The sequence below is a fragment of the Eleutherodactylus coqui genome, chromosome 1 (assembly GCF_035609145.1).
Source record: "Eleutherodactylus coqui strain aEleCoq1 chromosome 1, aEleCoq1.hap1, whole genome shotgun sequence".
Taxonomy (NCBI): Eukaryota; Metazoa; Chordata; class Amphibia; order Anura; family Eleutherodactylidae; genus Eleutherodactylus; species Eleutherodactylus coqui.
Genome location: NC_089837.1, coordinates 103,525,722 through 103,547,902, shown reverse-complemented (window position 1 = coordinate 103,547,902; position 22,181 = coordinate 103,525,722). Strand labels below are relative to the sequence as shown.

Sequence of the window (22,181 nt, the reverse complement as noted above, 5' to 3'; positions counted from 1 at the left end):
ACCTTCTGTCAACCACTTAAATGCCGCCACCACTAGTGATCACAGCACCTAAAGGGTTGAGAGTTCCCTCAGATTACAGCAGTTGCAACAAGAAGCAGGGCTGTGGGTATCAGCCATGCCCCTGACCACCTGGGTACTGCCATATTGTCATGTACATTCAGCAGAGACTAGGCCTCGCTCATGATGGATATATGCATGACGAAGTGCAAAAGGATTATTGGGTACTAAAGAGATTTTTTCTGGGTTTATGCAAATTAAGCTTAACTGGGATCTAAAAACTGTCAGGAGAATGAAACACAAAGTATGAAGTATAGTATAAAGTTGACACAATCACACAATGGCTTTCTCATGAAGGGAAAGACCTTTACTGTGGCCTGTTTTCTTATTGTACCTTTTATAAAAACTTCTTATGGTTTGATGAGACAAAGTGGATATTTGAGCCTGCAACATTATTTTTGTGATTGTTTTGTAAACAGAAGCACTACCATCCTAACTACAGGGTGGGCCACGGAGAAGTAGCCAGGCACCACTCTCTTATGAAAGCGGTCTAAAAAGAAAATCTGTCTTTGCTGTCCATAGCAACCAATCACAGGGCAGCTTTCATTTTACCTCAGCGATGAAAGGAATGAAAGCTGCGCTGTGATTGGTTGCTATGGGCAACAATCACAGGCACAGCTTTCATTTTACCTCAGCAGTATAAGGAATGAAAGCTGAGCTGTGATTGGTTGCTGTGGGCAACAATCACAGACACAGCTTTCAGTTTACCTCAGTAGTATAAATCTGTTGTTCTTGCCCATAGCAACCAATCACAGCACAGCTTTCATATTACCTCAGTAGTATAAATCTGTTGTTATTGCCCATAGCAACCAATCACAGCACAGCTTTCATATTACCTCAGTAGTATAAATCTGTTGTTATTGCCCATAGCAACCAATCACAGACACAGCTTTTATTTTACCTCAGTAGTATAAATCTGTTGTTATTGCCCATAGCAACCAATCACAGCACAGCTTTCATTTTACCTCAGTAGTATAAATCTGTTGTTATTGCCCATAGCAACCAATCACAGCACAGCTTTCATTTTACCTCAGCAGTACAAGAAATGAACACTGAGCTGTGATTGGTTGCTATGGGAAAAAAGGAGAGATTTTCTTTTAGACAGCTTTCATAAGAGTGTGGCCCTGGCTTACTTTTCCATGGCCACCCTGTATAACATTAAACCTAATAAAATAATCTTGACTGGAATAGAGCAGAGCTGTAATAAAACCCAACCGTATTTAGTGCCTGTCGCGTTTTATAAAAATCGTCAGGCCATATGACTTCTTATGGATTCGCTCCATGGCATGCACAAATCTGACAGGTACTCCTTGCTAACAGCCCAGTATAACATAAGTTACTGTATTAACATCTACTGTTAATATCTCAAGGCTGCGTGCTGAGGAGCAACTGACAAAATATACCCAGTAAAAAGGTTCCTTTAAGTCAGCAGACCTTCTATCACTTCTGTTATATACCTTCCTAACAGATTCTAAATAGATGTAAAGTAAGTTCAGCATGCATTTCATTCTTACCATATTCACAATGAAGCCCAAAGAACCCCGGAAGGCAATGACAGGTGTTGTTTCCATCAGCACAGCGCCCCCCATTCCTACAGGCACAGCCATCGGACAAATCTGGGGCAAACTCATGAGAGAGGGCAGATCACTAGAGTGTCATCATAGACAAAGTGAAGCGTCACTTTTAATTAACACTGGCTATACAGAGAGCACATGTAAAATCTAAAATCTTTGTAATATATCTTTATTACCAATTAGTTTTACTGTTTTCACACAGTGAAAAAAAAATATGTTGCTTTCCGAAAACCATCTACAAGTAAGCAGGCTGCTGGTGATAGATGGTATATGTTATATAACATTGGAATAACTCATTTGACTTAAGACTGGTTAAACATGTGCTTATGAAGTAGGGCTGCAAAGAGTACTACTAAGTGGTTAAGAATCAATTAGGAGCATCAGAACGAACTGTCCTAAGGGGCCATACACATTAAATAGTGGTCAGCCAAAAATGTTCCCATGGCTGACAGTTATTTCTTCCAACCTCCTTATACACGTGCATGCTTCTGTTGATCAAAAACCAAACAGACCCCATTATACTGAATGGGGTCCGTTCGGCACCGTTCGATTCCGTCCTGAGATGGAGGTATTTGGCCTTGGGGATTCCCCTTTCCTGCTCCCCGAACAGTCCCCAATGCCGGTGTGAAGCCACCCTAACCTGTGGCAGACAGTTCTGGCGCTGACTTAGCTCCCTTGAAAACAAATGATCAGGCATGCTGAAATTCAACATGCCCAATCCTTTTTTTCTTCAGACATCTAAGGAACTTTAGATGATAATCTAATACACATTAGATGGTTGGACAGGCTCAATTAAATGGGCAGGTTCAGGCCAACTTTAGTGTAATGTGTATGTCCAGCTTTAGTGTCCAAAGCAGGGGTTGTAGAATGAGTTTTCCCATCATGATTAGTTCCCAAAGTTCAGCATGATATCTGTCAGATGGACAATTTATGATAGCAATGAGCCCTGACAGACCCCACTGACTTATACTGAGGTCCACTGAGTCCTGCCGAGGTGTCTATTGTTTTAACTGGAAAAATAGTGCAGCACATGGTCTTAACTATCTCATCAAAAACAACGGAATCTGTAATGGAGGCTCTGACGCAGATGTGAATAGATCTTCACACGCACATCTGGTCCTATATTATAACTGCACAAGTAACATCCATGCATGTACAATATGTATGTGTTGTACAACCATTGAAACACAGCTGTAGTAAGGCAGAGTTGAGGCTTTTCCCCCCACTTCCATAAAACCCCAATGAAGCCCTAGGCCAGTATTTCCCAACCAAGGTACCATGGCACTCTTGTGTCCTATGGGAAGGAAAGGGAGGGAGAGAGAAACAGGGGAGAGAGGGAGAGGTAAGAGATTCTTTTTTGCAGGGGTGCTGCGAGATCAAAATTCTTTTACAATGTGTGCTGCAAGCTGAAAAAAGTAGATCAAGCAGGGTATTGTTTTGCCTTAGGGCAAGCACCTACGTGATGTGAGGAGCCTTATAAGGCCATCCATGCTCCTCTGGGAAATATGCAAATGAAAAAATGGAATAATATCTCTACAGCGCCAACTATTGAAAGGCAACATCCCTGCAAGTCAATGCCAGACTTTTTAACAAGTCTTGTAACAATGACTAGGAATTGTGAGCCAAAGCCAAAATAACCATGCACAGACAGCTGTTTCGAGGTGATTGCAGCTCATCAGTGTGAAGCAGGTTCCTGGCTTGGCTAGTGAGAGGCCTATAGATATGGGTCAGGAAGGTTATCATTTCTCCTCAGGGAGAAGTCTGACATTGCCTTGCAGGAATGTTCCCTATCAATAGGTGGAGCTGTAGAGGAATTGTTCCATCTTCCCATTGGGAAAAAATTGAGAAACACTGCTCTAGGCAGTCGCCTAGTCTTGTCTACCAAATGTCCTAGCCAATTAGACAGACAGCCCATTAATAGAAAGCATTACTAAGCCTAGACATATAATACGGATGACTGATTTATCATCATCCAGTATATTACATGAAAACAGAAAAAGCTTAATAAGGATATATTACAAAATTGCAAGATTTGACATTTGCTTCACTTTGAAATGAACAATATATGTGTAGGCATTAATAGATAAAACTGAAAATCTTTCCCTTTTAACATTATCCGGTGTGACCTTAATGATTGTCCCTGTTACAGCATTTTGCAATAGGTGCATGGCAGACCAGAAAGTAAAAAAGATGATGGTTATCGAGAGTTAAATCCCTCCTGATGTGTATTCATCCACATTGATTTGGCACCAGAGCTCTGTCCAGTCATGACCAGCTTGCACTGAAAGATTTTTGGATTGTGTCAGTGCCAGGGCATTAAATTCTTGTACGTTTGAAACTTTCAATAATTGGAATCGGTCATCCTTTACTGGCAGTCAAATACAGGGTTCAAGAGGATTATGGACAGGAAACGGCTCTAGTGCCAGCAAATGTATGTCTGTGCGACCTCAGTGACAGCAGAGTAGACGGTGGACACGTAGTGTTAGCTTACAGACATTTCCTGTTGACTTAGATAATAAGACATGTCATAACCAAAGCCGGTCTGTGATCAAATCCACACAGACGGCTTTTCTCCTTCGAACATGGCTAGTTGTCAAACCGTTTTCGAGACGGACATTTTTTTTCAAACATCCACACATCTGCTAATCTACTGGGGAAACAAAAGGACAGATAGAGGTAAACTTGCCGGATCTACATTTCCCCAGGTGGTAGTTTTAAGGTTTTCTGGCCCATTTAAACCCAATGATTCTTGCTCAAAATTTGGTCAAAGGCATCTTTTGAGCGAGAATCTTAGGCCTTAATGCACGGACATCGTGCAGTTTTCGTGCACGACTTGTTCCTCGCTCAATTCTAGTTTTCTTGAATTGAGCGATGAACTCTTATCAGCGGTGCAGGCTGTTATGACAGTTGGCAACGCTGATAAGATGCTTGCGAACTACCAGCAGGACCTGAGCTGTAATCACAGAGAACAATATAGCTGTTTGCTTATGCAAAACAGGTGTATTGTTCGCCGAGTGATAGCGGCGGAATCCCACTCCGCCTGCAAAGCTCTTAAGTAGCTACTTAGGTACTATAGACTATGCAAAGATGATCGCTCAAAACTGTCACTCAAACTGTCGTTTGAGCGACTTTTCAGTGATCATCTGTCAGTGTAAATGGGGTCTAAGGCCTCCTGCTCACGGGCGGATATTTGCTGCAGGTTCTTCCTGCACACCAGTTTCCTGCATTGGTTTCCGCAAGCAGAGGAAAAATCCATTTTCGCGCAGATTCCGTGCAGATGGCTTCAATTAAAGTCAATGGAAGCCATCTGATCCGCAGCCCTTCTGCAATTGACGTGGGAAAAGCAGGAGTTAAAAAAAAAATCTGTACAGCGCATGTCCAACGGCTTGCAGTGTGGACCATCCACAGTACAGATGAAAGCGAAAGAAATCAGGTATGCACATACGCCGCGGCTTCCGAAAGCGCAATCCGGCCCTGCTGTGTGCAGGAGGCCTTAAGGTATTATCTGCATGCACCAATAAAACTATAAGCTCAGCTGTAGAACTCATGCACACAGGCAAGGCCATATGGAGCCACACAGCCTCCATACAGTGATGTACTGGCTTCATCAGGCACATTATGCATGGAACCCTAGAATCAATGCATGAATTCGGACGCATACAAAGAAACAGCATACGGCCACAGTTGCCTCCATAGCAGCGCTGTTGTGGCTTTATACAAAATGGAGCTATAATACAGCTATAGGGCTCATGCACACAACCATTGTACAGTCTTCAGTATAAAAGAAAAATAGTTTGGTACTGTGTTAGGCTGCTTTCACAACTGCGGTGGGGCTCAATTCAAGGTTTCCGTCTCTCTGCTCCATTTTTAGAGGAGAGAAACTGAAATAAAACGGAAAAAAAACATCCGTTTTTTCCCCCCATTGATTTCAATAGAGTTTCCAAAAAACGGAAAACAAACAGAAAAGCTTCTGCTTGACGCCATTCTACCATTTTTTGTCGAGAAAATAACGCTGCAGACTGCTCTATTCTTCCATCCCAAAAGAACGGAAACCTGACGGAATGGAAGCAAACGGAAGCTTTTCCGTTAGCCTTCCGTTTTGCTTTTTAAAACCTCATTGAAATCAAGGAGGGGAAAAAAATTCATTTGTTTAACTTTCCATTTTATTTCCGTTTCTCTACTCCAAAAATGGAACAGAGAGATGGAAACCCTGAACTGAGCCCTAACGAAGGTGTAAAAGCAGCCTTAGCCAGTAGAACAAAATGTTATTGCTCACAGCAAGAGAAACAAAATAATCTTGTAGATATGATACCTTTTAATAGTTAACAAATACAATTATGATGTTGCAAGCTTTGTGGCTATTTAGACCTCTTCATTAGGCTGGTTTAACAAATACATCTGAAGAAACGTATATACACAAAAGAGCAGAGACGTGGTGTGATTAATTGGCATAAAAAAAAAAATAACAGGATGAGCTATCCCCAAGCTGATCCTATCCTGTTATTTTTTTTAAATGCAAATTGGTCACACAACGCTACTGCTGTTTTGTGTAGAATATATACATACACACATATATAGCGCTACAGAATATGTTGGCGCTATTTAAATAAAGATTATTATTATATATACATATCTAATATCTATCTATCTCATATCTATCTATTTATCTATCTCATATCTATCTATTTATCTATCTCATATCTATCTATTTATCTATCTCATGTCTATCTCTCTCATATCTCTCTCTCTCTCATATCTCTCTCTCTCCCATATCTCTCTCTCCCATATCTCTCTCTCCCATATCTCTCTCTCTCTCATATCTCTCTCTCTCTCATATCTCTCTCTCTCTCATATCTCTCTCTCTCTCATATCTCTCTCTCTCTCTCATATCTCTCTCTCTCATATCTCTCTCTCTCATATCTCTCTCTCATATCTCTCTCTCTCTCTCTCATATCTCTCTCTCTCTCATATCTCTCTCTCTCTCCCATATCTCTCTCTCCCATATCTCTCTCTCCCATATCTCTCGCTCTCATCTCTCTCTCTCTCTCATATCTCTCTCTCTCATATCCATCTATCTCTCCATCTATCTATCTATCTCATATATATCTGTCTCTCTGTATATATCCCTCTATCTAGCTCCTATCTATCTATCTCTCTATCTATCTCTCTATCTATCTATCTATCTATCTATCTCATATCTATCTGTCTCATATCTATCTGTCTCATATCTATCTGTCTCATATCTATCTGTCTCTCTCTCTATATATCCCTCTATCTATCTCGTATCTATCTATCTAGATATATTTTGTTATACCTGCCATTCACATAGTTTTACTTCTTAGCTCGTATAAGGCCTCCTGTACATGGGGGATTTGCATTGCACTCTGCAGCAAATCCAGCCCATAACATGCTATGGCAAAACAGAATGGTAGCGGCAGCAGCGTCATCACTGTAGCGATGGTGCGGCGTCCCCTGTACTGCACATGTGCGCAGACGCGTCGGCTGGCACATCAGCAGCAGAGGCGAAGAAGCCGGACAGGAAAGCAGGGGTCACCGGCGGGCCACCGGCTGCAGGAATCCCATATGCAAGGTCCGATCCGCCAGTGTGCTGGTGGCCTTAAAAAGGTACCATATCTACAACAATACTTTGTTTCCCTTACATTCCAGTGTAATATGGTCAGTGTACATTTAAGGAGGAAAAGTCACCTAGTAATTAGGAAACAAGCTACCAAACTGGTTTTACAAACATTTGACCGATTGCATCACCACTACCTTGGTAGTCTGAGGGCCTTCACAACCTACCAAGGCTCCAGGAGCTACTGAATAGTGATTTCCACATTACATCTTGGATTTATGAGCTTGAAAACTACCTTCAGTGGTTTCACAGAAAGCTACCTCTATTACCTTAACCCTTGTTTTATCTTGAGGAAACTCAACCCTTGGAAAGTCCAGACCTGCTTTGCCTTTTCTATGCGTTATGCACTTCTTCAGGGATGGGCTTATCTAAAAAAAGACTACCACCCACACTTACTGCCACCAAACCCTCAAGTAGGTCAACCCATGATACTATCGATGAGAGCCACAAACACTTGCTCTCCTTGATATGGTAGGCTTCATGCTTGAACCTGGTCCATACATTTCTGGAAGACTGAGACTTAAAACAGTACTAAGTATTGTAGGGCTATATGCCAATAACTCTCCTTATCACACAGACCATTATTTTACTGTTACAGTAAGGAAGACACACCTACAGTGCAGGGTATATAGGCTTAATAGCTTACCTTTACATTTACTACCTGCTTCTCTACAAATACTATGATTCAGCTGCACTTATTGACTGCTGCAGATAACAGGGACCAACAACCTTGAATTGCCAAAAGAGCAAAATCTCAAAGTTTAGGGAAGAAAGCTTCTACTTGACCTAGTACAACTCTATTAGTACTAGTCTTTTGTAACCTAGTGTATATGCCATCTTCCTATTATTTATTTCTATGCATTGTCCTATTAGCATTGTCAATGACCTGCCATGTATTTTTTTTCATTGTTAAAGCCGTTTTCCAAGATTAAAAAAAAAAAAATTAAAAAATGTATGAGCTCAAATAAAAAAAGGTGTCCCCATAGTCTAGCACAGGAACCCCGGTCCTCATCACTCTGATCCCATAAGAAGCTGCAACAGATATGTGCCAATCGCTGTACATGTGACTGCTCAGCCAAACACTGGCTTCAGTGGTCATTAACCATTCCTGCCAGTATCACTGCTGTAGCCAGTGAATGGCTGAGCGGTAAAGTGAACAACGAATGGCACGTGACTATTGCAGCTTCTTCCGAGATTGGAGCAATTGGGTACTAGGACACCTGCACTGGACAAAGGGGAACATCTGACCAATGAGCATGGCTTATTTTTTTCTTTGAACTCATTCCTAGCACATAAAATTTTTCTTACAGGCAATGTATCATCAGAAAATGACCGATTATATACCGTAGATCACATTATTGTGTTAAACATATTTAAGAATTTGGGGGGATTTTTTTTTAAATTTTCGGTCACTTAAAAAAAACCCAAAAACCTGAAATCCTGCAATTCTCACTTACCACACGCAGAGTCTAATACTAGTCTGACCTGATTTCTAGAGAAAACTTTGCAGCAGCCATCTCACCAACATCCGACAGGATGACACTGCGAGGTTACACCTACGCTATCTGTAGATAACACAGGTTCCACCAGTCACAATAGGTGATCAGCTGTGACTACCTACTCTCCCTTCCTGCAAAATGACCTCTCAACAGGTCACAGAGCAGGTCTAGAACAGTCTCCCATACAAGTCAATGGGTCCCCTCCTGTCCATGAAGGCTGCTGTAAAGCATCTATCTAAATGCTGTTACATGTAGCTCAGTCAAGAAGGGTGCCTCCATAGTCATCTATAGACAACAGAAAAAAAATCTTCAGTCAAAAAATGAAAACAGATGAATATGTTTCTCTATCTGTTTTTTTTATAACAGCAGTTGGGCCTGTTATAAAATCAGACAATATATAATTAGGCACTTGTAACTGTAGACTCAACTAATCAACTATTGACCTATCCTGAGAATAGGTCATCAGTAGTATTTTGCCTTGAAAACCTCTTTAAAGTACCTTTACATGAAGCAACTATCATTGAGATAGTCGCTCAGAAAAGTCATTGAAGCGTACGAACGATAGTCGTTTATTTGCTTTTACACAGAGCGACGATTGTTCATTAGTCGTTTGCCAAGAAATTGTTCATAGACGGGATTCTCCATGCAAATTTGTTAACCAGTTGTTTAAATAGAAACAACTGTGACTTTACAGCAGACGACTACTGATTAGAGATGAGCGAGCATACTCGCTAAGGACAATTGCTCGAGCAAGCGTTGTCCTTAGCGAGTACCTGCCCACTCGGAAGAAAAGGTTTGGGTGCCGGCACGGTTGAGCGGTGAGTTGCGGGAGTGAGCAGGGGGGAGCAGGGGGGAAAGAGGGAGAGAGAGATCTCCCGTCCTTTCCCCCCTGCTCTCCCCCGCCGCCGGCACCTGAACCTTTTCTTCCGAGCGGGCAGGTACTCGTTAAGGACAATTCTCGCTCGAGCAATTGTCCTTAGCGAGTATGCTCGCTCATCTCTACTACTGATCAACCAGCAACTATTTTTTTTGGTAAGCTGAAACAAAACGACGAGCAGCACATCGATAATTACCTTGTTGTTGATTATGTTTATACTAAGCGACTATCATTTGAATTCGCTCGTTCAAGTGATTTAGCCGATAGTCATCCCGTGTAAAGGTGCCCGCTGCTATACCAGCTGCTCTCCTCACGTATATTATTCATATTTCTGGAAATGTGTGAAATTTGCTTATCCTCTTTCACCTTTATGTTATTCACTTTTCTTTGTACCAAAGACTAGATAAGAAAAATCTCCCCAAAAAGTATTTATTGCGGCCAGGCGCCCATCTTAATGCGTTTTTCTGGGGAAAAGAGCTATAGTGATCTAGAAGATACTCACGGTTCTCACAATGGATCCCAGTATATGCCGCAGGACAATCACATAAATATGAATCATCCGATTCTCTGCATATGCCATTGTTTAGACATGGAGAGGAAGAGCATGGTGCCGATTGTTCCAAGATCTCTAGAACATAAAGAAGAGAGGATAATGTGGAGAACCTACAAAATTCACCTGATCGTGATCCAAAGAACACACACATATTATATATGTTTTTATACAAAGTGACCATTTGTTTGTATATTAGTTTGCTTGTTCTTCATGCTTGATGGATCTCAATCTAAACTTGGTAGACCGACTCTTCATGATCTTAATATACTGCGGGTGGGAAGGTTCAACTGTTTGTTCACAGCACAGTTTTCATTTTACTAGAGTTGCTTATTGTGTAATCTATGGTAAAATAAGATGCTTTGTGATTCAGCATGGTGAATAATTTAGGCGTGTGGCAGATCTGGAATGCCTCCGAAAAAAATTGAAACCCATCGGATAAGTCCAACAAAAGCAAAGGAAGTAAAATTACTTCGAGCCAATGAGACAAGCAAACAACCTGACTAACGACTTCAGAATGAGTGGGGAAAAACCAGGACACCAAGGGCTGCAGAGGCTCCGAAACAGTAAGAGGTGCGAATTCAAAAAGGAAGGGTATCGAGGGCATCAAAAAGCATGCATCAACACAAGGTCCGACTTTTTTAAGTATTGTGGTAAACAGCTACGGCATCAAGGGCAGAGACCCCAGAACAGCATAAGGCCCAAATTCTACAAGAGAAGGACAGAGCCAGTTCCATCAAGGTCAAAAAGACATTCTAATTTGTTGCTGGAAGGTTTCAATATGATCCTCACAAGGATTACGATCAACATCCGAATGTTATTATTAGACCAATGGACCAAATATATACCTACTGTCAAAGAAATGTAAAACTGAGACTCCTGGAATGTGATGCAGGAGTGGAAACTTGGGCAATGCCGGGTATATAAGCTAGTATCAGTTAATTGTCAAATACTGGATGAAAACTTATAACTGTATTCTTTAAAACCCCAACAATATCCTTTAAGACCCTCACAGAAAGCCAGGTTATAGTCGGATTTCATCCACAAACAGTTGGCCGATTTTTAAGAATCAGAGGGATTGACCAGCAGACGAATAGAGAAGAAAGATTTCAATAATGTCCGGAAGAGCACTATACAATGCTATGTTACAGAGGTATTAGAAGAGACATTATAATCCAATGAACACATCTATCATATTACATCAGCTAAATGCAATAGCTAAGTATATTGGAATAGAACCCTAAATCTTAGTATTTACTGGAAGTTCAAGATGAGTAAATGGTTCTTGATCTGGTGAGTCATAGAAAAACCAAAATTGAAAAGGTCATATCCAGTCACAATTTATGTTTCGCGGCTCCAGGCAGTTAATAAACAGGGGGAAAAAATGTTCTTCTAGACAGATTGCCAGCAATTATCTAAATCCATACTATGAACACTTAATGAAACATTTCATTAAATCTTTTCACGAAGATTCATGAAGCTAAGATGAAAGGCTATTTCGTGTCTCCAATATCTTGTTTGCAGGAATGTGTATTGAGGTTCTCCACCAGTACAGAAAAAGTCGTTTTACAGCATGCTATAATAAAAGAAATTTCCTAAATGGAGGTGGGACTATAGTGTGATTGACAGCTCTGCTCTCAAGTCCTGTTATGTCACGGTCCACTGCAGGAAAGTTGCTGCACACAGCAATGCAAACACAAACTGAAAGCCAGTGCAGCCATTCAACACATATGGCACAATCAGCAAATAAAAAGCATGAGAACTGTGGAGTGATATGCATTAGAAAAGTAGGACAAAGACTTTGTGACAGATGTGCACCATTTTTCATCCAGTTTTATGTAAGGCACATGAGCTTTGAAAAAGATGGTTAATCAATAGCCAATCTGATACTGGAGATGGGCTCCATATCTGGTGGTCCTGCCCCAGAATGGTCCGTAGTGTTGTAAAAGAGTTATTCATCGTGACTAGAGATGAGCGAGTATACTCGCTAAAGGCAATTCCTCGAGCGAGTAGCGGCTGTCAGCAGGAGGGAGTGGGGGGGGAGAGAGGGAGAGAAAGATCTTCCCTCCGTTCCGCCCCGCTCTCTCCTGCAGCTCCGTGCCCGCTGCCGGCACCTGAACCTTCCGTCTCGAGCGGGGGAGATACTCGCTAAAGGCAATGCTCGCTCGAGCAATTGCCTTTAGCGAGTATACTCGCTCATCTATAATCGTGACCCATGGGTTGCTCTACTACATCAGGAAGCTGTTTACACACATTCAGTTCCCAGTCCTGACTTTCCTCCTTTGTGCTGCTAAGCAAATTATTACTCATTTATGACAAAGTAGATCTGCCCCAATGGGAGGCTAAGAATAGAATGGACGGATTTTTGACAAAACGGAAAACCTTCTAGTATTCTGCGAGAAAGACACAACATATCTGTCAAGACTTGGCAATCATGGAAATTATACACCCACCTGCATTTTTCTGCATCTCATACTTCCCTGGCATAGCATTATGCCCATGGCTTTTCCTTGCTCTTCCTTCAATGCTTCTTCTCTCTCCCCTTCTTACTACTCCCCCTTTCTGGCTATTTCTGTCCATAATCATAGAGACCTCTAACAAAGGCTTTTGCCTCATATTAGTAGGATACCATTTGAATGGGTTGGCCACCTTATATACAATAAGTGCAGGGCAGTAGATAAGATATATGTTAGCAACTTACTATCATAATGTAATTAGAGGTCTCTGCCATTCTCTTGCTTTATGAAGCCATGGCCCCTTGCCATAGACACGTTCTTCCTGACAGCGCCGCCGCTCCTTCCTGAACGTGGCCACTACTGGAGTGGTACGTGATGTGGCTCTGCCCATCAGCACCTCTTGCTCTATGCCTTGTGCCAGCTTCCTATGCCTCATACTGTGTGATTATTGAGGTTGATGTATAACAGTATGTAGTAAACTACTAAGTCCACTCTAGTGGTTCCCACAGATAGTCAGAATGTTACCTTTGACATCTATGTCAATGCAGGGAATCTGGAGGTCTCTATTAGGAAAATGGAGCACCATCCACTAAGAAGATATATTAAAATATCAATCAGCATAGAATTATAACCTATTTAGACAAAAAGTTATTCAAGAATGCATGTACGTGGATGTACATACTTTAGTGTCTGTCACCCAGATTTCCGAAACAGATAAAAATGGACACCTAAAAGAATTTTCTTTCAAGTGATTATTTAAGATTGTTCAAGAGATGGAGTCATTCTGCAAACAATCTAACAAATAGAAAGTGTTTTCAACAATTCATATTCCCACCCTGAATCTTTTCCACTTACACAAATTGCATCATAAAGCAATGAACGGAGAAGGTTAAAGCGCAAAATAATGACACCATCTATTTAACATGCTGGCATTTATATAGTGTGAAGTGAAAATACCAGCATGCCGTGACAAACCAAATTGCTGGCCAAGAGTAAATAACTTCCAATACATGAATAATAATATATATTAGACTGCATTGAAGTAAATGTTCATATTCTGCCAACTTGTAATGAGACATTAGTCACTCTATAAAGAACTATAAAGAACTTTTACTCTTTAAAGAGTATTTCCACTCAAACATAAAAAGGACAATATTTCGTAAATCAGAAGTTACAGTAATGTCCAAAATTTGGCAGTTGTGTTTATTTTTTTCACTTCCTCAGCTATTGCCGTGTTTCTTTGAACGCTCTATTAATAAAAATGAGACAGGCTGTGCAAATTCATAAGTGACAACCAATTACAATTTATAATCATTGCGAGCGAACGGTTAGCCACGATATTGGAAAAACACTTGATATAAAGTTTTTTTCCAAAACACTCAGGATAATTCATCCTCAAAACACAACCTTCTAGGCAGGGGTGTACAAAATTCAGCAAACCAAGGCTATGTTCACATCTGCATTCAGGGGTTTCATTTTCCTGGTCCATTATAGGAGCAGGAAAGGGGAATCTCCTGGCTAAATGGATCTGTCTTGTGAACCAATGGCGCCAAACTGACCTCATTGACTATAAGGGTGTCTGTTTGGTCTCCTTTCAGCTGTCCAACATTTTATGTGATGAAAAAGTCCTTCATACAGGATTTACTTACAGCATTTTGTGCCGGATCTGCGATGTGAACCTGCGAAGGGAGTTTCCTAATGCAGATGTGAACATAGCCTAAGAATACTTTCAAAAATAAAAGTGTTAAAAGTTTATTTTTGTCAATTAATAAGAAGTAAAGTGAATGATCAAAAGGGAAATTAAAATCAAATCCATATTTAGTGTGACCAGTAGAGATAAGCGAACCTACTCAGCCACGCCCCTTTTTCGCCCAAGCGCCGCGATTTTCGAGTACTTCCGTACTCGGGCGAAAAGATTCGGGGGGTGCCGTGGGTGAGTGGGGGGTTGCAGCGGGGAGTGGGGGGAGAGGGAGAGAGAGAGGGTTCCCCCCTGTTCCCTGCTGCTACCCCCCGCTCCGCCACGCCTCCCCCCGCCCCCCAGATCTTTTCACCCGAGTACGGAAGTACTCGAAAATCGCGGTGCTTGATCGAGTAATTACTCAAAACGAGTATATTCGCTCATCTCTAGTGACCAGCCATTGCCTTCAAAACAGCATCGGTTCTTCTAGGTGAACTTGCACAAAGTCAGGGATTTTGTAGAATTATAGTCAAGTGTGTGATTATCCACTTCAGGATCACCCATAGACTATAAACCTCTAGGCAGTCCTTCTCTATCTCTGCAGGAATATTTTAAAAGGTCCTTGCAGAGAGTTCCCATTTTAGCTATACAGACCAACTCCTGATTTGACCAGTGTCACCCAGCTTTCCCATCTTCTCCTGTCCTGATCTTAGTTTTTACATGGACGATATATCCGCCTGCCCTGACCTTCTACCTGATTCACCATTACGCAAAGACTACATGGTTCTGACCTCATATTTGCATATCGACCATATCTTCCCTTGTTTGTCCAATACCGCATTACCTTACTTTTCACCTGTCCAAGTTGGCTCCCATCAAACAGCGACTACTTTTGGGGTAATGATGTCGGGGCCCCGCAGCCAAGATCTAAACTGGAGGAGTTAAAGGGTAACAAACAGGGGACCCCCTAGGTACTGCCCCCATGAAAAGCCCGAAGTCAAATTGGTCTGTGGCAGAGCGTCTCCACACCCACTGTGCAACAGGTTAATTAACGGAGATATGTCATAGATTGTTACAGTCTCGAGGAAGTGATAGAGCACAGCCTCCTACCCATACCCTAAAAATCAGAAGAGAAAGAGAAGACAAATACAAAGCCTTATCTGTGGGTATAGTGTTGCTATCCTTACATATCTACATATAGCTCCGGAAGTACAGTAATATGTAGCTCCAATAGATTTGAATGGGTTGGTGATCATGCAATACATGGTAACACCACGTTCACTAGAGCAAGACCACCTCCAAAAACATCTTATCTTGCATTCATAGAACACTAGTTAAATCATAGACAACTTCACTGTTTTTATATGGGAAACAAAGGCAAGACACCACGTTGGATTTTTAAACATTTTTTACAGCGTTGATTATGATTGTCATCTGCAAATTGCATTAATGCCTTTGAAGCCTAGCCTTACAATAAGCCCCATGCACTGCGAATTTTAGTATAATCCACTTCACTGATATCCAGTGTGTCAAGACCGTGAGATGCGGGATGAAGAATAACCAGGTGATGGAAAATTTATGTAGAACAGACAAAAAATATCTCCAGCTTGGTAACATTATTGCTGCAAAAGTTCTTGTTATTAGACAATGCCAATGAGAGGCTAGAAAACGTTTATAAATTGATTTTACTCGAACCAGCGTGGTACAAGCCGAATACAAATTACACCCTTCATATAAAACAGAGAAAGCACTTCTCACCTGTCTCACAATGCACTCCAGTAAACTCAGCGGTGCACACACAGATGTAACCATCACCCAGGTCCTCGCAGGTACCACCATTGATACAAGGCGATGACAAGCACGGCCTGAACTCTGTGTAGAATGGAAAAGACACCACATCAAACAGTCTGATGAGTAGCAAAACCATGAAACCAATAATTACTCAATAAATAGTATTTTGCACGAAACTAGTTAGTTGTGTATATATATATATATATATATATATATATATATATAATCTTTATCAACAATTTGGTAAGGCAAGCTAACTCAGTTTTAAACATGCGTGTGGAAAAGTGCTGGGGATGATATACCATTGTTTTAGTGCAAAATAGGCAAAAAAACAAATACTACTAATAATTGCTTCCACTTTCACTCACCCATCTCACAGTGTTTCCCGGTGAATCCCCAGGTGCACACACAACTATAACCATCATGTTTATCATTGCACATTCCGCCATTCTGACATGGAGATGAGGAGCACGGTCTGACTTCTAGGAATACATGGAGGAAAAAAATAAAGAACATTGTTTGAAATTCAGATACATGTTTCCTACTGTAGCAATATTTTGTGATGAGTGAGGAATGAAGGCAGGAAAGTGGAAAAGTCAAGAAATAGTGATGGGATAGGATTTAAAGGGGTTATCTCTGGACAGAAATTGATTGCTTATCACTAAGCTATGAATGTAGCCACTTCATCAAAATCTAATGACCACCCGATAACGACGTGACGTCATCAAAGATCTTAAAACATAAAACATGCAGAGCCTGACAGCAGCCGTGTGCTTACAGGATCTGTGATGATGTCACCGTCATATGATCAGTGACCTGGGCTCTGTGTCCGTGAGTGAGTTACATGCTCCGCCCCTAATCACACGACAGTGACGTCATCACGGGTCTTTCACTTTACTAAAAACCTACAGAGCCGGAAAGCAGCCTTGTGCTTGTCACCGTCATGTGATCAGTCACCTGTGTGGAAAGTGTCCGTGGTCACATGACCAGGGGGTGTTCAGTTTGTGCAGGACTCTACTGTGCTTGTTGTGATCCCTTTTGTATGGGATGAAAAATGTATGTAGCAGTGATGTATGTGTTGTACATGTAGCAGATCTGTGTGTGTGTGACGTGCGTGTACCAGAGCTGTGTGTGTATGACGTGCATGTAGCAGAGCTGTGTGTGTGACGTGCATGTAGCAGAGCTGTGTGTGTGACGTGCATGTAGCAGACTAATTGACTAAAAATTAGTCACACTTTTATTTTTGAAAGCATTCTTACTTTGCAGCCTTCTTTTCAACACCACCTAAAACTTCTACACAGTAGTGTATGTCATGTCTATACGAAGTATGATCCATATGAAATGCTTATAACACTACGCATTTTTATTAATTATTGATATTGAGAGCTTTTTAATTGCTTTATGTACTCTTTCTTCCTCTCTGCAGGGCTGCTTTCTTACAATTTTTTATCTGGATGAGTTTCAAATGAAAAGTATCTAGAAACCAAATTGCTAGTATTGGACTTTACCTCCTTCACAATGTGTCCCAGTGAACCCTTGAGCGCAGACACATGTATAAGTAGTCCCTACATCTCTGCACACACCCCCATTCAGACAGGGAGATGAAGAACAAGGTCTGATTTCTATTAAGACAAAAGAAAAGGATATTATTATTTGAAAAATGCTCTTACTGCAAGAGTAGGAACATTGATCAATTCTGGTTAACCATTAATCAATAATAATAATAATTATTAGTGATTTGAGCTTGATAACATGGAGCATTGTCTTGTTGAAAGATGGCACTGTGGTTGGGGAAGTCTTCCTGAAGATATGGGTGCAGATGATCAGCTAATAGGTCTCTGTAGGGTTCACAATTCAAAGATTGTGGTATAATGACCAATGGTCCTAGGCTATGCCAGGAATACACTCCCCAGACCATGACAACACCACCACCAGCCTGTTGAATCCCAAAGGTACGCCCATTGGATACAGCTTCCTGCTATTTACGCCAGATGTGGACCCGGCAACTCCAGATGACATTCTGCTATGTGTTCAAGGACCTCTGACGTTCTTCCATGGTCTATGCGAGGCATTGCTCGCAAGGACCTGGGGTCATCAGGGTCATCCTTGTTGGTCTTCAGCTATAGAACCCCAGTCAATGCAAGGTATGCTGCATGATTAATGTGTAGCTTTGTCTAACTTCCCTGCTGTCGTACTCCAGGGCAGTTGGTCCACTGTAGCATGTTGTTGTCGAGATACCAGACGGGCCCTCTATGCTCGTCTCTAGGATCAACCACACGTTGCCTGCTGCTGTGTGATTTTTTTGTCGGATGTCTATCCATGGTTCAACCAGTTTCAGTACACTCTTGATACTGTATTTCACGAATAGTGAACAAGTGCAAATGTTTGAGAAATACTGCCACCCAATCTCCGGGCACCAACAGTCTGCCCATAGTCAAAGTCACCACGTTTACCCATGACTACCAAATGTTGCCTTCTACTGCACAGAGGAGATGTCAGCACATTATCTGAGAGCAGATCGTGATACATTCATCACGTGGCATCACATTAGTGAGGACAAGATTTCACGCGCCAGCTGTTCCTAATGCAGTGTTCGATCGTGTAGAAAGGTGGATAGAAATCCCATTGAATAGAAAGATATAATCGGCCATGCTGTTCCATACAATTAGAAAAAGGCACAGCAAAATATACTGGCCAACCAAATGCCAAAAGAACACTATTTTGGCTTTTTTTGACCAACAGAAGTCTATTGGTATAGTCATATTACAGTCATTCATTGGTGTGATTACACAATATAGTCTGGAAACGTTATCTGAATGTAATAACTGTCATAAGAACTTACCTGTCTGGCAGTGATCTCCACTGTACCCCTGTTTGCACACACAGACGTATCCTTCAGCTGTATCCTCACAGATACCCCCGTTAAGACATGGAAAGGATGAGCAGGGTCTAATCTCTAGAGGCAGGAAATTATAGATTTAGGTACTTTAATGATAAATATTTCTCATAGAAGCTGCTTTCTTAAGAGACCTCTTAGAGATCATTCTGTTCCTATTTTTTTAAAGGGGTTTTACAGGCAGCGCTGGCTGTCAGTGATGGGATACATTGGGGTCAGAGCCAAAGCAGCTGCTGCAACCCATGAGTAGTGGCCAGAGCTCGTTACTGAAGGTGCAGCTCTCATTGAAATCAAGAAGAAAAAGGATAAAAGAGAGGAAAACAAAAAGCGAAAAAGAAAAGAGAGAGGAAAAACAAGAAGGAAGAAGATTCAAAGGAGGAAAAAAAGAAGGGAGAGGGAGAAAGAAAAGAAAAGAAAGAATTTTAGTGGGTTAGGCTGAGATGAACTACTCACGGTTCAGGTTCACACCAAACCAAATTTTTGGCAAAGTTTGACCTGAAGCAAGGTTCAACTGTTTCGGTTCGCTCAACACTACGTTTTCACCACTCTTAGCCTTAGGCCGAATGCATGCGGGCACGCACAGATTCTGCATGGGAAGTCCTGCACGGAACCCGCCCGGCGTCCGTGCATACCTGCTTTTCTTGATCCGTATCTGTATTGCGGATAGTTCGCATGGCTCGCCGTCGGACATGTGCAGTACAGATTTTTGTTTTTTAAACTCCTGCTTTTCCAGCAGAATCTGCGGCCCATCAATTGCGGACAGGCTGTGGATCGGATGGTTACCATTGATTTCAATGGAAGCCGTCCATGTGGGAATCACAGGAAAGGGGAGCATGCTGCGATTTTTCATCCGCGACCGTAAACCGCAATTGGTTTCCGCTCTTGTGCATGAAGAATTATTTTTCCATAGCATCATATGGAGGGTTACTGCTGTGGAGCCCGGAGGCGGACGCCTGCTGCAAATTCTGCAGCAAAGTCCGCCCGTGTGCATGAGGCCTTAACCCCTTGAGTGGCACGCCCAGAAATTTTCCGGGATGAGCTCCACTGCCGATAGTGATATAGCCCGAAAGATTTCCAGGCTATGTTTCACTATGGGAGCTGCAGAGCACAATGACACAAGCTGTGGCATTGTGCTCTGCCTGCACAGACCCACACAGAACAATACAGGACTTTGAAAAACAGAAGCAGGAAGATATTGCCGATCTGCCGAAGTCTCCCGCTTCTAAATTCAAAGTCCTGCACTGCTTTGTTTACAGGTTGCTATAGAGACCATCGGCTTGTCAGAAGCCAGCGGATGGTCTCCATAGCAGGGAGAGCTGGTGCTTGGCTGTCAGAGGACAGCCAGGCACCAGCTCTTACAGCAGAGAATGGAGAAAACCTCCGATCTCTGCTGTGTAACCCTTTAAGTGCTGCAGTCTATGTGACTGCAGCATGTAAAGGGCTGTCACCATCGGACCCCCGGAATGTGATCAGGGGGTCCTGTTGGGTCTCTGTGGAAGTCCCCTAAAGGGACAAAAATAAAAAAAAGTAAAAAAAAAATAAAAAAGTTAAAAAAATTATTTAAAAAATTAAAATAAATACACTTATCTCCCTTTACTTTGTAAAAAATTAAAAATAAAATTACACATGTGCTATCCCTGCATCCTAATGACTCAGAGGAAGTTAGTACGTTATTTAACCCCTTAATGACACGGCACATTTTTTTTCTTTTTTTCCTCCCCACGTTTGAAAAAATCATAACTCCTTTATTTATCCATTGACGTCGCTGTATGAAGGCTTGTTTTTTGCGGGACGAGTTGTATTTTTCGATGGTGTAATTTAAAGTACCATATAATGTACTGAAAAACTTTAACAAAATTCTAAGTGGAGTAAAATGAAAAAAAAAATGACATTCCGCCATCTTTCAGTGCGTTTTGTTTCTATGGCGCACAAACTGCAACAATAATGACATGATAACCTTATTCTATGGGTCAGTACGATTACTACGATACAAAACTTGTATAGTTTTTTTTCTTTTGCTGTAGTACTTGTATTTTTTTTCAAAGACATTTAATTTTTTAAAATTCTGCTGCATCTTCTGCGTCCAATAACTTTTATATTTTTCTGTCGACGTACTTGAGCAAGGGCTCATTTTTTGCGGGATGTCCTGTAGTTTACGTTAGTGCTAATTCGGAATACATACGATTTTTTGATCGCTTTTTATTGCATTTTTTCTGGGAGACAGCGTGACTGAAAAAGTGCATTTCTGGCGTTCTTTATTTTTTTTTCAGACTGTGTTCACCGTGTGAGGTAAATAATGCAATGCTTTGATAGATCGGAGTTTTACGGACGCAGCGATACCAAATATGTATTTTTCTTTTATGATTTAGTTTTATTATAGATATGGCAATAGGGGGGTGATTTAAACTTTTATTACTTTTTTTTTCTTTTTTAAGTGTGAAAAAGTCGTGAAAAAGAAAAATAACTATTACAATTTGGTATTGGTGTAACCATACTGGCCTGGAGAATTACTTTAATATATTATTTATACAGCTCAGAGAATGCAGTGAAAAAGAAAAAGAAAAAACATGCCAGAATTACAGATTTTGTTAATTTTGCCACTAGAAAAAATGGAATAAAAAGCGATCAAAATTTTACATGTTCCCAAAAATTAGATAGATGAAGACTAGAGTTTATCCCGCAAAAAACACGGCCTTCTAGAGCTCTGGCAATGGAAAAAAAAAATGAATACAGCTCTTGGAATGTGGCGACACAAAAGCAAACCTTTAAGAAAGAAAAATGTTTTAAATGTACAAAAATAGCAAAACATAAAAAAACTGTATAAACTTGGTATCGCCGGAATCATGCTGACTCAGAGAATAATGATATCACATTATTTATTCTGCACGTTGAACGCCGTAAAAATGAAATCCAAAAAACAAATGGCAGAATTTCTCCCCCCCCCCCCAATCTTCCTACAAATTTCTTTGCAAAAGTTATGCAATACATTATATATACCCAAAAATGATGCCATCAAAAAGTACAACTTGTCCCACAAAACACAAGCCCTTATATGGCCTGGTCAATGGAAAAATGAAAATGTTTTGGCTTTTGGAACGCAACTGCAAAATTAGTTGAAATTAAATGATTAGACCATTTCAAAAACCCACCCTGGTGGGTCTGACAGGG

At 41.2% G+C, this 22,181-nt stretch overlaps 1 protein-coding gene across 5 annotated transcripts in view; it reads right to left on the bottom strand.

The window, feature by feature from the left end:
- Positions 1-22,181, bottom strand: part of SNED1 (sushi, nidogen and EGF like domains 1) — a 112,141-nt gene that overhangs the window by 30,672 nt on the left and 59,288 nt on the right. For 4 of the 5 annotated variants that reach the window (XM_066598474.1, XM_066598452.1, XM_066598468.1 and 1 more), the window contains 6 exons: positions 18,960-19,073; positions 17,626-17,739; positions 16,486-16,599; positions 16,085-16,198; positions 10,145-10,270; positions 1,572-1,673 (listed from right to left, as the gene is read on the bottom strand). In XM_066598474.1, the coding sequence (XP_066454571.1) occupies positions 1,572-1,673; positions 10,145-10,270; positions 16,085-16,198; positions 16,486-16,599; positions 17,626-17,739; positions 18,960-19,073 (684 nt within the window). The remainder of the gene's footprint in view (positions 1-1,571; positions 1,674-10,144; positions 10,271-16,084; positions 16,199-16,485; positions 16,600-17,625; positions 17,740-18,959; positions 19,074-22,181) is intronic. The other variant, XM_066598459.1, reaches the window with a different exon arrangement.